This window comes from Castor canadensis, chromosome 14 (genome assembly GCF_047511655.1).
Source record: "Castor canadensis chromosome 14, mCasCan1.hap1v2, whole genome shotgun sequence".
NCBI classification, from domain to species: domain Eukaryota; kingdom Metazoa; phylum Chordata; class Mammalia; order Rodentia; family Castoridae; genus Castor; species Castor canadensis.
The window spans coordinates 41,156,722-41,173,033 of NC_133399.1; the positions used below are offsets into that span (position 1 = coordinate 41,156,722).

General features: G+C 51.6%; 1 protein-coding gene across 4 annotated transcripts in view; it reads right to left on the reverse strand.

Moving 5' to 3' along the window:
* Positions 1–16,312, reverse strand: part of Rfx2 (regulatory factor X2) — a 78,852-nt gene that overhangs the window by 11,411 nt on the left and 51,129 nt on the right. For 3 of the 4 annotated variants that reach the window (XM_020166525.2, XM_020166524.2, XM_074054420.1), the window contains exons 6-8: positions 8,154–8,228; positions 1,848–2,029; positions 216–335 (exon numbers count right to left, since the gene is read on the reverse strand). In XM_020166525.2, coding sequence (XP_020022114.1) covers positions 216–335; positions 1,848–2,029; positions 8,154–8,228 — 377 coding nt within the window. The remainder of the gene's footprint in view (positions 1–215; positions 336–1,847; positions 2,030–8,153; positions 8,229–16,312) is intronic. The other variant, XM_020166526.2, reaches the window with a different exon arrangement.

Genomic DNA, 16,312 nt, shown 5'->3' on the forward strand with positions numbered 1-16,312 from the left:
CCTCCTGTTAGCCTCCTGGAGCTTCGAGTCCTGCCTGCCCCAGGACCTTGGGGTAAAAAGAGTTTGTTCCCTAGGTGGAAGCCCCTCCCTGGCTGTGTGCAGATCTCTCTGGGAACTCCTTTCCTTTGCTTTTTCCAATGGAGGGCAGCCTGGGGTACCCAGTCCAGGCTTAGGGGAAGGTGGTCCCAGGCTGGCCCTGCCCCCAGCACACCCACCTGGGCTTCTGGTGCATGGGCTGTTGTCTCATGGCCATGTACTGTGTGTCCTCCTGCAGCCGGTTCAGCGGGGAGTCGGGCTTCAGCCGGATCCCGCAGTAATGGTACTTGGAGTTGCCCCTGGAAACCAAACATCCCAGGGTCAGCTCTCTGCCGGCCCTGAACAAGACAGGTTGTCTCTTCTGGCCCTTGTTTTGGCCAGGCTGGTTTGCATTTCCTAAACCAGGGAAGAAATGTTCATGGGGAAATTCTGCACTCAAAAGCCTCTTGTGGGGAGCTCCAGTCTCGCATTTTAGTATAATAAAGGCTCTGAAAAGTCCTGCGGGGGGAGGGGGGGAGAACAAGTCAACTTTGTCTAATCCGGCTTGACCTACTTATCATTAACAACTCCTCCCATGATCTAACAGCATGAAAACATGGCAGAGCTTGCAAACCACTACTTTAGTTAATTAGGGGAAAAATGATGATTTCTTAAATAATTTAGTTAGGAGGACAGGTCGGGAGCCCCACAGGAGGGAACTCCCAGCTCACACGATGCCATTTCCCCAGGGTTGGCAACCAGCACAAACAGGAGATGCACAGCCCTTTCTAGAATAGGTACATATCTTATCCACGTGCTAAGGGGACGGGAAACAGGCCAGCATCTGGACCATCACAAAGGCGGAGGCCCTGTGAGCAGCGGTAGCTGCGAGCCCAGGAGCCCAGGGTTTCCTCTCCTTCCTCCCTGCCGCTTTCCTAAAGCCATCCTCTGAAGCGGACATTGGATATCATAGAACGAGGGACTCTGCTCCCTCAGACCCACAGCTATGGCAGTTCTAGGCAGCCGGCATGCCTGCTTTTGGGAGTGCACAAATGACCTTGTCATGACGTCTGCTGGGTATCACAGAGCAGGCACCAAGCCTGGTCAGTCATGGGGCCACATGACTCTGGGCCATGGGGTTTAAGTGAGTGGTGTGGCTTTTTTTTTTTTTTTTTTTTTTTAAGCAAGAGGCCCATTGGCATCATTGCTGGGATAAGTCTGTGGCACCTGGGGTTTGGTGCTGCTGTAGGCCAGGAGTGGGCAGGGGCAGGCAGGGACAGACTGACCCCAGCACAGTGAAAAGCATCAAGAAGGTAAATCTAGCCGGGTCATGCCTGTAAACCCAGCACTTGGGTGGCTGAGGCAGAGCGATCTTGAGACAGCAGGACCCTGTCCCCAAATAAAATATAACAGGGCCAGGGTGCAGCCCATTGGAAAGCCCTTGCCTGGCATATGTGAGGCCCTGGGTTCTACCCCCAGTATCAGAAAAAAAATTAAAAGAAAGAAAAGAAGTTAATTCCAGGACTGCCATATAACGTAGGGGCTGCTTTGTAAAGAACGTGTCATTGTGGGCAATTCCAAGTGGAGAGAAAAACACATCCCATCACTGGTCCCCAAAGGAGGGAATGAGATGACAGCCCACGCCTCAGATGTGGCCCAGCCACAGCCAAGGCTGCTGCCCATCTGGGGCAACTTCAAGTTTACCCAGCGGCCACTGGAGTTGGGAGGCCACTGCAGGAGGAAGCAGCCCCGTGGGCTTGGGGAAGCCCCGTTTCTGGGTGAAGGAAGAGGGCAGCGGGCAGGGTGGAGGCCATGGGCCACCCATCACCTACCTGGTCCCCAGGCGCCGTGTCCGCAGCCCCATGAACACGGAGCGGATCAGCTTCCCGAAGGAAGCGGCATTCACGGGGTCCAGCTTGTGCTCCTGGCAGTGCCGGAGGTAATGGTTGTACAGAGAACTTCGGGGCAGACTCACGCCTTCGGCAGTTTCGTAATTGTCCAGCAGCCACTGCAGCTGGACAGAGAGACGACGCCCGTCAGCCCACAGCGCGGGATGCAGAGGGCTCAAAGACAACCACGTGCTTCCCTGTGCTAGCAAACCTGGTGGCGAAAGGCACGCGCACCGCCACCGATGTGTGCTGTGAGCACACGAACAGCTTCTCTCCTCGTGTGTTTACTCCTTGGTTTACTTTATAAATAAAACCTGCTCAGAATAGTTCAAACACCTACACACCCGCCACCTGCCAGTTAAACACCGAGTGTCTCCTAGACCTGCAGGATGGGAACAAATTCTGATGCCAGGAAACATGGAAGGTGAACCCAGGCCCTGCGCTCTGAGTTCAGTGACAGCGAGCTGTCAAAATGCCCAGATGTCAACATGCAAGGCAGAAGCTGAGGATTGTACCCTGGGGTCACTGTCAGGTGAGAACAGCACAAACCGTAGATCTGCACGCATGGGAATTGAACGCCCACCTGGCAAAGCGTCCTAAAGGGGGTGGCTTGGTTCTGATCCACGATAGTCTGATGTGTGACTCCAAATGGTCTAAACCAATGTCACAGTGTGGAGACAGGCAGGAAGGAGCCCTTGCTCCTGTCTGTGAAGGTCACACTCCAGAGCCCCGAGGGACTCCTGCTGCTTGGGCCCTTCCAGAGGTGCACTCCTGACCCCTGGCCCCTCCCATCATGGTGTGCAGGTGTCTTGCATGTCACTTATCCCTTGTCTCCATGCCTATGCACCTTGTAAGATCCAGAGATGTCCCTTGGGGAATTTCTGTCCGCTCCTTCCCCAGTGTCCCCTGTGCCTGCCACTCCCCATGGAGTCCCCACGGCAGTGCTTTCATTCAGGAAAGTTCAGATGTGCAGACAGGGGTGAGCAGCACATCTGGACCACATGCCCAGGGTCCAGGTCACCTCCTGTCATGCCACCCACCTCTGCATGTCCTTCCTTCCTCATCCCTCTGGCCCTAGCACACCTGCTGTGCGGCCCATGTTCTGGAAGGTAGAGGATGAAGATGGGAACAAGTCAAAGATCCAGGCTGAAGGGATGCTGGGCAGAGGCCCCTAAACAGAAGTGCAGAGGCCACGTGAGCCAGGCATGGATTTGTCTCAGAAGAGAGAAGCTGGAGCCGAGCTGCGGTTCAGGGCAGACAGGAGTGCGGCCCAAGGTTCTGTGTTGCCTCTGGGCACTGGACCCAGACTCAACCAGCCCTGCAGGTGAAGCCCCTGGGTAAAGAGCCCTGGAAGGGACTCGGAAGGTTCGCCACCCAATTCCTAAATTTTTCTGTACACTGTCAGCAGAATCATTCAACCAAGCCATCACCCGTCCCCTCATGTTACTACAAAGTCCTCCTCCAGCAGCAGTGGCCACCATGGTGTGCAGTGTCTCCTTTCCCCACTGTGAGCTGTCCATCGTGGGTGCCATGCACCCAGCCAGTTCCTACAACCCTAGGCAGGAGGAAAGTCTCCCGCCTTGGCCACTGGGGTAAATAAGTGATAGTGAAAACTAGAAACCAGGAAGGGACAGAGGAAAGAGGGGCCACGATGGCAGGCACAGGGGCTCCTGGCTGGCGTGTGAAATGTGGCCTCAGGGGCAGTAGGAAAGGACCTAGGAGGGGACTACCTTCTTCATACGTCTTTTGGGGACACAGGGTCAGGTTTCTTAGTCTGCTCATCCTCACCCTTGCCTTTCTCTTGCTCCAGACTGAGCCATTCCTGGGGTCTCATCCCTTTTGCTCTATGGGATGCTCATAGTTAAGAACATGTCAAGGTGAGCTGTGAACTCAACCACCAACCAGCGGCTCTGTCCTCTCCAAGTGTGCTCAGTGTGACCAGGTCGTCTGCTGTGGCCTGGCTCTCCACCTGCTACCTCTCTGGCCTTCTTTTCCCTTAGTCTGGATCACGGGGAGGACGGGGCTGCCTTGTGTCAGGGTCGTAGGGTTCCCAAGGTTCTCTTCTCAGCTCTTTCCTGGTCAGAAATTGTCACCTGCACGTTTACTTATTGCTGTGTCCCCTGGACCAGTGCTCTGTGAGGACAGAGGCCGAGCTGAGTCTGTTTGTGGGTGTGCCCCAGGGCCCTGGAGATGCTGTAAGATCAGCAGCCAAGAAAGACGACTGAGGCTACAAGGGGTCCCTCTGTCACCCAAGCTGGGAGTTCTTCCTTGTGGTACCTGTGTGACTGCTCACATGAAAAGGGTATGTGGTGGCCTGGACATCAAGAAGAAGGTAGCTGGGGGGAACCGCCTCTGCTGGCAGTCCCCAAAAGCACAATAATAGTCCTCTCTCCTACATTAAACTGTAAGAACAGATACTCCATTTGATCCTAGCCAAAAGCCGAGAAGCGATTCTCTCTCCCGCGTTGGTGGGCATGGGATGCGGACTGCATTCCCGTAAGCTCATGAACTGTGCTCGAGGGGCCTGGCAGGGCCCTGGACCCTGAGCCCTGGTGTGGTATATGTCACAGACAAGCATCCTGGCGACTTCAGTTGTCCTGACCATGCACTGTCCTCGTCCACCACCAATTTCCCCTCGCTGGGCTCAGGGCTCCTTGTATCAGGAATGGGACAGGGTCAGAGAAGGTCACCTTCCCAGCTGGATTTGGTCTACTTGTATTTGTGCTGTTTCTATGTCAACATCTGACACAAGCACAGATAATGCTTTCCAAAAACTCATACTCAGGCATCCATGTTTGTGATCAATTCTTGATGAAACAATTCAAATGCTTCCTTTGAAGGGGGATGGGATACCACCCCAAGCCCAGCAGGGGATCTGGGATCACAGGCACAGCCCCAGTGGACACATGTCCCTGCTTCACCAATGGAAGGCAAGTATCCAAGTCCAGACTCCTGCCCACCCACCTGGGTCCTCTGTCATCTAAGGTCTCCTTCCTACTTACAGTCACCTGTTGCTTAGCAACGAGTTGCATTGTGGGAGATGCATCCTTAGATTTTGCTGTTATGCAAACATCACAGCGCGTGCTGCACGTGGGTCACATGTCCTCCTACACACAAAGGTAACCCAGTAGACCCCTCCTATCTGTGGTCCCCTGCTGACCCAGCTGTCACTGTGTGGCTCATGGCTATATGGGGCAGATCAGCCGGATGCCGGCTCCTCCTCTGGCTGAGCTCGGTTCTTGCTGCACCGAATGCTAGCAGCAGCCCATGGAGGAGGAGGGTTGCAATGATGTGGCAACTGCGTTGCCCTTGACTTAGATAGGGCAATGGGGGAAATGCAGGGCTGCGGGGGTGGAGGTCAGAGTGGCTCTGAAGTGACAAGATGTTAACTCACACTGGTGGATGGACAAGCGAGGGGGCAGTGGGCCAGGCAGCCAGGCAACTGATGCCCACTGTGCCATCAAGGCAGAGTGAGGGGCAGGCACACTGGGCGGGAACAGCAGAAGAGTCATTATCATGGCTGCAGGCGCTTGTTGCAAGGCTTGGAAACAGCTTTTGACAAGGGCACTGCTAGTATTTGGAACATGAATGGCTCCCAAGGCCCGTGTGTTGAAGGCTTGGTCCCAGCTAGGCACTACTGGGAGCTGATGGAGTCTTTAAGAGGCGGGGCTTAGTGGGAGGCCTTCAGGTTATTGGGGGTGTGGCCTTGCAGGCAACTGTGAGAATTGGGTCCCTTCTTTTCTCAGTTTCACGTCCGTCTTGAGGCAAACAGGTCTCATCTACCACATGCTCCTATCATGGTGTCCTGGGCTGCCACAGGACCAAATCCAAAACCTCGGCCCAAATAAACCTTTCTTTCTAAGTTGAGTCTCTCAGGTCACAGTAGCTGACAGCTGACAAACATGGGCACTGTCCCTGAGCCACCAGGGCCTGCCTGCCATCTACAGCTCTGCCATGCTGCAATCCAGTGGGTCACCAACTTAATAATGGCCTTAATAACTTTTGTTTCTCAATGTAAAAAACAAAACGTCATACAATCCAAATGCAGTCCATCTAACACACTCCTCCTCTTCCAGGGTGTGGAAATACTAAGTGCATTTTAGTCCTCTCTCGGGACTCACTGGGCCCGCTTTGAGTCCCAGTGCTGCTGGCCACAGAGGTGCAGCCTCAAGAGGATCCTGGCTGCTTCCCTGGTGCCCACGAAGCCCCTGCTGCCCTAGGCTGGGACCTGGACTGTGACTGCCCTACACGATGGGGCTGGAGGACATTTTCTCCCAGCCCTGCCCATTTTCATGCCCTTCCTGTGTAGACCCTGCTCGAGGTCTCTTCCTTTGGGGATTTCCAACCCAGGCAGACCAGGGGACAGGGTAACTGAGGTCCCTGGCTGGCAGCAGGGGATGGGCCTGGGGCTGTTCAGGGATCTCTGCAGGGAGTGGTGGCCTTCAAGGCCACCAAGAACACTGGCCCACTTCTCACAGGTGACCATGAGCTCATCTATCCCATGGTTGGCTGGCTAAGGAGCCAGGACTGTGGCTGTGAGTCGTCCCCCCTCCCCAAGCTTCCAGAAGGTCACTGCCCACCGTGAGAGCTGTCTCAGATGAAAGCAATCCCAGGGACAACTGACTGGTGCACATGGCCATGAGGACACACTGGTCCACTATTGGCAGGTCACATCCTCTAGCCCTCTTCCTCCTCCTCCTCCCAACAAAATCCAAGTTCAGTTCGCTGCAGCGTGTGGTAGGTGGGCTTTCTAGAAAGAGCTTATTGTTACTTCCCTTGCTTTTAAGTCACCAGGTCCCAAAGCCCACTGACCAGGGCTCACTGTGGAAGAAAACCACTCAATGACAGGTCCCCAGAGAGAACACAGCCCTGGGCCAGGGCGGTGGGGTTACCTTCTAGAACAGTTGGTTCAAGAATGTGTACATGGAGGGAAGCAGCCAGAGTCTGTATTCCCAGTAACCACATTAGAAAGCCACAAGCATCCCAGCAGCCAGTGACAAGCAGCTTACGCAGTCCCCACAAGCATTTTAGCGGTCCCTCGGACACTGCTGCATGCTAGGCCCCTGACCCTGTTCTGCCTTCCACCTGAGGCTCTCTCTCCATGGCTGACTTCTCCAGGGGGCCCTGACGGCTGCCCCATGGTCACATGTAGCTGTGCTCAGCCTGAGCCCGCCTGCTCCTTATGGAGTAAGAATGTCATTCCGTGGCTTTCCTACACTGTGTGACCTGAGTTTAACACTTGGGGCATGGCGGGGGACAGGGATCTCCCCACAAGGAAACACTGAAGACTTCCGTCTCCAGGATTTGCCCACAGGAAGGACATGGCCTAAAAGTGAGGGGCAAGGGGTGGCCAGGCCCCACGCAGCCTGGGCCCAGCCCATAAACCCAGAAAGTTTCTGGACCTTTCTCTAGATTGGCTTCTGTCCCCCAAATCATGGGCTTTTGGGTAACAACCCATTTTGAAGCAGCAAAAAAGTTTTGGAGTCACAGTTAGGTATGGAATTCAACAAACGAGTCCCCTTTCTCTTTGATGTAATTCCCAGGGGAACACCAAATCCCAGGGCTATTTCAATGGCTCGAGCCATTAGGGCCTCAGTGGCCGGCCCTAAAACCCAGCACTGGTTGGGCGTGTTAGTTCCCACCTGTAATCCCAGCACTTGGGAGACTGAGGCAGGAGGAGGATCACAAGTTTCAGGTCAGCCTGGGCGACATAACAAGACTGTCTCAAAAAAAAAACAAAACCCAAAAATGTCCAACACATTTATAGTTATGTGCAAAGATGGATGGGTAGCGCCTGGAGAATGAGAGGGGATGTGGGTGAGGGACCAAAGCTTTGTTTCTTAACTGTCCCTGAAGCTAAACTCCCAGTCAGTCTCTCCTCCAGGCCCAGCTGGCCATGCAGCTGCCCTGGGCAAGGATGCTCACGCTTCCTGGATGGGACCATCTAGTTGCTTTATGCTTTTCTCAAATTACCATGGCTTTCAAAGAGTTAATCCTGGGACCATTAGTAAGTCATCTTTATGGCATTTCTGATTCTATGTCACTGCTGATCCTCCCGATCTCCACCTCCTGAATAACTGGGATTACAGGCGTGAGCCACTGCGCCTGACCGTTGTTGGGGTTTTAGGTTGACTTGTTTCTCCCTCTTAGCACCTTTAAGCTACCATTCCACTGATTTCACTTGCATTTAAAATGCCTACCACAGCTACACACGGAGCAGGGACAGGCACCGGTCAGACACGCACTTACATGGCTGTTGAGTAAGCCGCTTTTGTGGGGTGTGATTCCTTCGCTTTTTTGGAGGTTTTCAATCGCCATTTCAAGCTAAAGAAAATGTGTGCAGAAACAAAACAAAACAAAGTGGAAGGGAGAAAAAAAAGGAAATCAGATGGTTAGCATCAGCCAAGATTGGTTTTTATTAATATCAATGACGCGAGCGCCTATGCTAAGCGTGAGGCTTGACACAGGTGGGGAGGTGTTAAAGGTCAATGAAGCCGGGCAGGGAGCGGTGCTTGTCGCATGCACAGGAGCCAGAGCCCTGGGACCCAGCAGCAGCCTCATCATCGCATCTCACTGTGAGGACCAGAGCAACCCGAGGTCACTGTGGGAACTCCAGAGTCAGCAAGACAGTCATCACTTGGCCAGCCAGCCCTGTGCAAAGCCGAGGGCCACCTGCTGGCCACTTCAGGAAATATCAATGAGGCCAAAAAGACAGACCCTGTGGCTGGGAGGTGGAGGAGACTGGGTTCACTACAGTCACAGAGATCAACTCCTGCTACTTGCAACTTGTGAGCTCTGGGGAAGAGAGGATGGAGCCCAGCAAAGTAGGGAGGGCTTCCTGGAGGAAGGGACTTCCTGGGGGGGTGGAGGCGAGGATGTGGGCAAGGAGGAGGGATGTCTCTGCATAGGAGCTGAGCACCCAGGCAGGCGCAGCTGCCATACCTGCTTGTGTTCGGTGTCACCCAGACTTGTGCATGAGGCATGGGAATTCAAAGTCTGTCACAGCACACCATGACAGGTGGGGACCATAATACATGCTTCCTTTCCTAAAACTTCAGTGATGCTGGCTGGGCGTCATAGAGCACACCTGTAATCCCAGCACTTCAGAGGCTGAAGCAGGAGGAATACAAGTTCTAGGCCAGCCTGGGCTACATAGTGAGTCTCAAAAAAACAAAAAGAACAGACTTCAAGGATGCTCCTGCAGAAGGTAGGTGGAGAGTTTCAGAGATAGGCTCCCCAGAGCTGGGTTAAGGACCAGAGGACCTCTGCTCCTGTGATCTCTCTGGAAGCTTCTGCTTCCTCTCATTTCTGGCCAGGGAGACACTGGGGGAAAGGAGGACGGTGAGACCGTCCCCACCTGCCAGGCCCAGGTACAGGAGAGAAGGGGCGCTGCCTCTATGACAGACAAACACACAGAGCTCTGAGTGTCCAGGAACCCCGCCAGCAGTGTGGAGGCCACTTGACTGCCTGTCAGGCACATGGCTCCTGCCTCCCAGAGCGAGCAGGGCGCAGCCTGGGAACTTCACTGTGACCACACATGTGACTCTCTGGAAGTTGACCCACAGGTGGCCTGTCTGGGCACAGCAGGCAGGAAACATATCTTCTCTCCCATCCAGCAATCTCAACACTTTGGTCTAATGACTTCTCTATACTTTAAAAAAGGGCTGGGGGAGAGGCTCAGGTGGCAGAGCACCCGCTGAGCAAGTGTGAGGCCCTGAGTCCAGACCCCAGTACTGCCTCCCCCGCAAAAAAATTTTTTTGAGGCTCTCACTCTAAAAAAGAGCTTTTGGGGCTGGGATGTAGCTCGGTGGTACAGCGCTTGCCTAGCATGCGTGAGGCCCTGGGTTCGATCCCAGCACCGAAAAAGAAAAGACAAAAAAAAAAAAAGAGTAAAAAAGAGCTTTTGTTTTTAAGAGTTAACTCTATCAACAGTTTTATATTATAAGTTATAGTTGGGAGCTCGTCACTCCCACCCATAATCCCAGCTACTCAGGATGCAGAGGTCAGGAGGATCGCGGTTCAAAGCCAGCCCAGGCAGAGAGTTTGCGAGACCCTATCTGGACAGCAGGGTCTTGTGCTTTTGCCTGAGGCTGGCCTGGGCCACAATCCCCCTACCTGCGTGTCCACACAGTTGGAGTTGGAGGTATGTGCCTCCACGCCTGCCCCATGACCGCCAGCTTCTCAGATGTTTGCTGCAATAAGGAATGCGCTTCTAATCCTTGGCTAGGTGAAGTTCCACTAGCAACAGCCACGACAATGGCGAGGCAACATCCACCCGCCCATGAAAGTAGTGAGCAGGTGGCAAAACCATTGGAATCCACTTCACCTGATGTTACAGCAACCAGACAGACCAGACCCAAAGAAAGACCAACTGAAAGCTGGCCTTTGAGAGACTCTGTCAAGTCACACACTGACTGCTGAGCCACCATGATGGAGAACACAGATTTCCCAAAAGGGGCCTGGAAAGGTCATTAAACAAGTCATCAGCAGTTGGTGCAAAACAGTACTAAAGACACCCAGTTTCCACAACAGATTATGAGGGACAAGCAGACAAGCACGGCCCACACAGACAAAACAGAAGTAAATAAGCTGGGCACTTGTGGCTCACGCCTGTAATTCCAGCTACTCTGGAGGCAGAGATCAGGAGGATCAGGGTTTGAAGCCAGCCTGGCAAATAGTTCGCAAGACCCTATCTCGAAAAAGTCTTCTCAAAAATAGGGCCGGCAGACAGGCTCAAGCAGTAGAGAGCATCTGCCTAGCAAGCATGAGGCCTGAATTCAAACCCTAGTGCTGCCGAAACAAAAAATAAAAAAATGAGAGAGAAGTGACTTGTCGTGAACAAGGAAGAGATGTTCACTATGGATAACAGCTAATTTCTCATCAGAAACTGTGAAGGCTGAAAGGCAGGACAATGACAGATTCAAAGTGTCCCAAAGTAGAGAATCCCAAATGTCAATCAACAGATAAATGGGTGAACACAATGTGGTCGACCCGTACAATGGAGTATTATTTAACCACAAAAAAGCAAGCCATTCCAAATTAGCCTTGAAGACATATGTTCGAGATGTGTCACGTGAGATGTTTGAAACAGGCAATCCATCGGGACAAAAAGTGATTAGTGGTTGCTGGGGTAGGGGAGAGGTGATGGAAAGCCACAGTGAATGGGGACAGTGTTTCCTTTTGGTTGCACAGCACTGTGAATGCATAAATGTCGCGGAAACAGAATTTAAAAATGGTTAAATGGTGATTTTTATCAGAATAAAAACGTATATTACAACTAATTTAGAAATACATGAACCTAGCTTAGAATTTGGATGATTTCCTAGCATTTCTTAGAAAATTCAGGCTTGAGTTTTCAGATCTTCCCAATTTTGACCCATTCATTAAACAGCACCGAGAACTTGCATTTGTGGCTATCACACTGACCTCACCAGAAAGTCCGCCAGGTTCCACGTGGCAGACACAAGTTTTCCTTTTTTGGTTTGAATTGGCAACAGAATCCGGCATTTGTTTACCATGATACATCAGGTTTACTTTGTTCATGTTTGAGAAAGTCTTGGCCAAGTACCTGAGTCTGAATAATCATAGCTTGTCATCCTTCTAAGCAAAAAATGGCGTCTTAGGAAAGCCATGACTAGTTCTGTCCACAACTCAAACAACCATACACAGGCCTTTCCTGCACATAGCCATTGTGCCCAGTGGAGGAAAGCAGAGCGCTGGTGGCCTTCCCAAATCTACACACAATACGAGGTGAGCTCGAGGGCTACAGTTCAGAGAAATCAGTAATTTGTACTGCTTCACGGAGGACATTTTCTTCTCCTTCTCTCTCTCCTCCTTCCTTCTCTCCCTCTCTCCCTCCTCCTCTCCAGGGTCTATGTAGCCCACCTTGCCTGGGGCATAGCCTGGTGGCAGGGCACCTGCCTAGCAACGTGCCAGGCCCTGCATTCATGTGAACAACAGAAAATCGAAACAGGAAGCTTCTGGGACACCTCCACTAGTTGCTGCACACAGACAACACAAATTCACCTTTTCTGTTCCTGGCGTGTGGGTGACAAGGGCCAGGAGCTCAGCTGAGTGTTACAACAGGAGCTGAGTTTCTGATAGCACAGGGAGAGATTATTTCTAGACTTCAACTGGCCTGTCTTGGGGCTATTATCATGAATTTTTTTGGGGGGGCAGTGGTGCTGGGAATGGAACCCAGGGCCTGCTTCATGCTAGGCATGAACCCTTCCCTGCCCCAATATGGTGATTTTTTATATTGAGAATGACATATTAGGATTTTCAAAGATGACCCAGTCTCCCTAGGAGCTGGGCACCAAGTCTTTGGCATTCCCAGCCCTCACAGATTTCCTTACTAGGGCAGGAAAAAGTCAAGGGTGTGCCTTTAGGCATACTCAATGATATCTGATGCTGGAGGTGGTGGTCATGCCTATAATCCTGGCACTTGGGAGGCTGAGGCAGGAGGCTCACAAGTTCTATACCAGCCTGTGCTATACAGCAAGACCTGGTCTCAAAAAAAAAAAAAAAAGTAGATAGAATTTTGTTCTCATCAGTGCCCATATGAGGTCTTTACACGTCACCTATGTTAACAGCATGGCCTTGCACAGCTCTAGGCCCGGGGGGGAAAAGGGCCCCTGAGGGTAGCTGTCAGGGAAGACAGGCCTCTTCCCTGCGCCTGCCAAAGGACCGCAGGCTCTCTCTGCACATCATACTAGAAGCAAAACCTCAGGCTGAGACCACAAGAGCACACCCTCAGCTTAGCACCTTGACTCTATACAGTTCAAAAAAAAAAAAAAAACTCACCACTGTGCTAGGCACAGAGGCTCACGTCTGGCATCCCAGCTACTAGTGAGGCTAAGATAGGGAGGACTGTGGTTTGAGGCCAGCCCAGCAAAAAGTTCATGAGACTCCATCTCCACCAATAAGCTGGGGGTGGTGGTGCACACCTGTCATCTCAGAAATATAGGAGAAAGATCGTGGTTCAGGCTGGCTCCAGGCAAAGAAAGAGAGGCCTTATGGTAAAAAAAAAAAAAAAAAAAAAAAAAAGAAGAAACTTAAGCAAAAAGGGCTGGCGGAGTGGCTCAAGTGTGGAATACCTACCTGCCTAGCAACCACAAAGTCCTGAGTTCAAATCCCAGTCTCCTCCCCTACTCCCCGCAAAAAACAGATTGATAGCTGCAATAAAATTTAACCAGAATCAGATACTCATGGAGGCCATAGGTAGAGATTCGCTTTGGCGTTCAGCCAGTTTTCAGGGTTGACACCAAATTCAGACATGAGCACATTGGAAGACGTCAGGTGTGGGATCAGGGGCTGTGTTTCTGTTGCAATGTTTTTAGCTTCTGCGCAGTCCCTTGGTTCTCTGTGGCACTGGTATGAGATGTCTCCTTGCAGAGTGCCAGCCAGCAAGGCAGTGCAGGCAGGTGGCACCCAGGGCCAGGCTCCCTCCTGAGATGCTGAGTGAGCAGGTGCTTGGAGCGGGTGTGGGAAACACAGCCATCCTTGGGTTTCGCATCCATTTACAAGTTCAGTTCATCCAGAGCCACCCAGAGAGCACACCATGGTCACGGTGGCACCCAGGCTCTGGGCAGTGGGTTTGCTGCCAGCAAGGCCCTGCTGGGCCATGGCCAGAACTGCTGCTCTCCGGTCACGTGGTGCCGAAAGGGAACTTGCCATATTCTTGACAGTTCACGCAGCCTGTGAGGGTGGCTTCCAGCTCAACAGCGACTATGCACTGCTGCCTCGGAGAGAGGAGAAGTCTGCCTGTTTGCAGTGCCCCATGCTGTTTCGGCATGCTGACACTGAAAGGACCAAGTGGGGTCAGGGAAGAAGCAGTGCCCTTTGGACAGAGCCACAAATACTGCCCCAAGATGTCACTGTCCCTAGAAAGCAAGGGACTTCTCTCCAGGAGAGAGATCAGTCCTGTCCTCAGAGCTGGATGCTGGGGTCACTGTGGACATGGGAAGTGACAGAGGCGAGACTCAGAGGCCTCTCTGATGGCACGGTGACTCCAAAACATACCCGGACCAACAGAACAGGGACGAGGCCAGATTGTCCACTTACAACCCCGCACCAACATAAAAAGTTATTGATTCTGTGAAAAATCAGTCAGTGTAAGTCATCGTGTTAACGCCCTACAGAAAACTAACACGTCATAGCCACGAAGAAAAAGTGCCAGACAAGTTCAACTTCAGTATGGCAGAGACCCAGGAAACGTGCAGTGCAAGGGGCTTGCTTGTGAAAACCCTGCGGCTTGCTTCGCCCTTGGCAGTGAGGACTGGGGGGCTCTCCCCTGGGACTCAGGGCAAAGCAAAGATGCCCACTTGCTCACCACCCCCACTTTCCGCTCAAACTTAAGAATGAGTCCATGAAAACATGCACGGGATGCGTGTGTTAGAACTTCCAACCTGCTGATGAGCGAAATCAAAGATGGCCGAGGTGAAGAGAATATACCATGTTCCTGGGTTGGAAGATGAGACATCAGCTCTCCCCAGGCTCATGTGCAGATCGCATGCAATTTAGTCAAAATCCCAGTAGGATTTTTTTTTGGTAAATATAAACTGACTGGAAACTCACATAGAAACTTTAAATTTATATAAATAGCCAACATAATCCTGAAGTGTAAGTTGGAAGGAAGCCCTTTCTTTGATTTTAAGACTTACTGTGACACTGTCGTTGAGACAGTGTGTCACTAGCAAAGGAACAGACATAGGGATCAATGGAAGGCAACTTCCCAAAACAGAGCCACACGCAGGTGGCCAGCTCATTTTTGCAAAGATACAAAGTAACCCCATGAAGAAATGAGTTGTGTGTGTGTGCGTGTGTGTGTGTGTGTGTGTGTGTGTGTTTGTAAGTAAATGCTGTTAGAACAACTGCTCATTTCATATTAAAAGATGATGGTATGCACCTTGCAGGTCAAAATGCAAAATGTAGAACAACAAAACTTTTCAGAGACAATAGAAGAAAATCTGTATGACATGCAGATAGCTGGAGAGGTTCCAGACATGATGTCACAAGCACAGGCCAAAAAAAAAAAAAAAAAAAGATAAATTGGATTTGAGCACAATTAAACATTCTTTTTCTCTACAAAACACACTCTTTAGAGAATGGAAAGACATGCTACACGCTGGAAGAAAATATTTTTACATCACATATCAGACAGTCTTGTATCCAGAATGAAGACTTCTCAAAATCCAACAGTAAGAAAACAACCAACCAGTTAACAAATGACCTGAGCAACTCTTCACTGAAGAGTAGCCACAGCCTGGCTCTGGTGGCTCACGCCTGTAATCCCAGCTATTTAGGAGGCAGAGATCAGGAGGATCGCAGTTCTAAGCCAGCCCCAGGCAAATAGTTTGAGAGACCCTATCTCGAAAAAGCCATTCACAAAAAAGGGCTGGTGGAGTGGATCAAGGTAAAGGCCCTGAGTTCAAATTCCAGTACCATTTAAAAAAAAAAAAAAAGAGTAGCCATAAAGGCAGAAAAGGAAGGGACTAGCTGCTTATTGTCACCAGGTACAGAGAAACCACCATGAGTTGCACGGACACCACAATAAAGGCTGAGGCCACCAGGTGCAGGTAAGAAGAGGAGCTCCTGCACCTCTCACACGTTGGTGGGGAAGCCGGTGGCAGCGCCACTTGGGGACACTGTCAGGAACACACTCACAGCGGGAGTCAGCAATTCTACTCACAGGCATTTACCCCAAAGAAAGGAAAACCCGAAGTCCACAGGAAAACCTCCTCCTGAGTACCTGGAGCTGCTTTCTTCCTATTGGCTTCAACCTGGAGACCTTGCCAGTGCCCCTGGCTAGGGACTGGGTACACAGGCTGCTGGGTGACAGAATGCTACTCAGCCACCAACACAGTCACAAGATGAGACAGGTATGCATAGTGTGAGGGAGTCTCAAAGGCACCACACTGAGTGAAAGGAGCCAGTCTCAAAAGGATTCCAGTCCTGTGACACACCCAGAAAAAATCCAACCATAGTGACAGAGGACAAACTGGCAGTTGCCTGGGGCAGTGGGTGGGGGGAACCCCTGACTTCAAAGCAATACTAGGAGGGCGTTTTCAGGGTGACATGCTGCATGTCACTGAGGGTGGGGGGTGATTACAGGAGTCTAGATTAGTGTCAAATCCCACAGGCTGCTACCAGAAGGTCAAATTTACTCTGCATTCATTTACCAAAAAACCCACCAAAATAACCATCAGTGGGGATAACTTGAGTTTAAAGCAGGTCAGCGAGGATGGAGTCTGGGGTGGGAACAAGAACAAACGCACCATGGTCTGGAGGCGCGTGGCTTCTTGTCTGGTTCAAGCCAGTTTTCCCATCAATGAAATGACCTACACCCCCAGGATGCTGGTTGTGACAATGATGATAATGACGATGACACAGCCACAGCAGGGCCCACC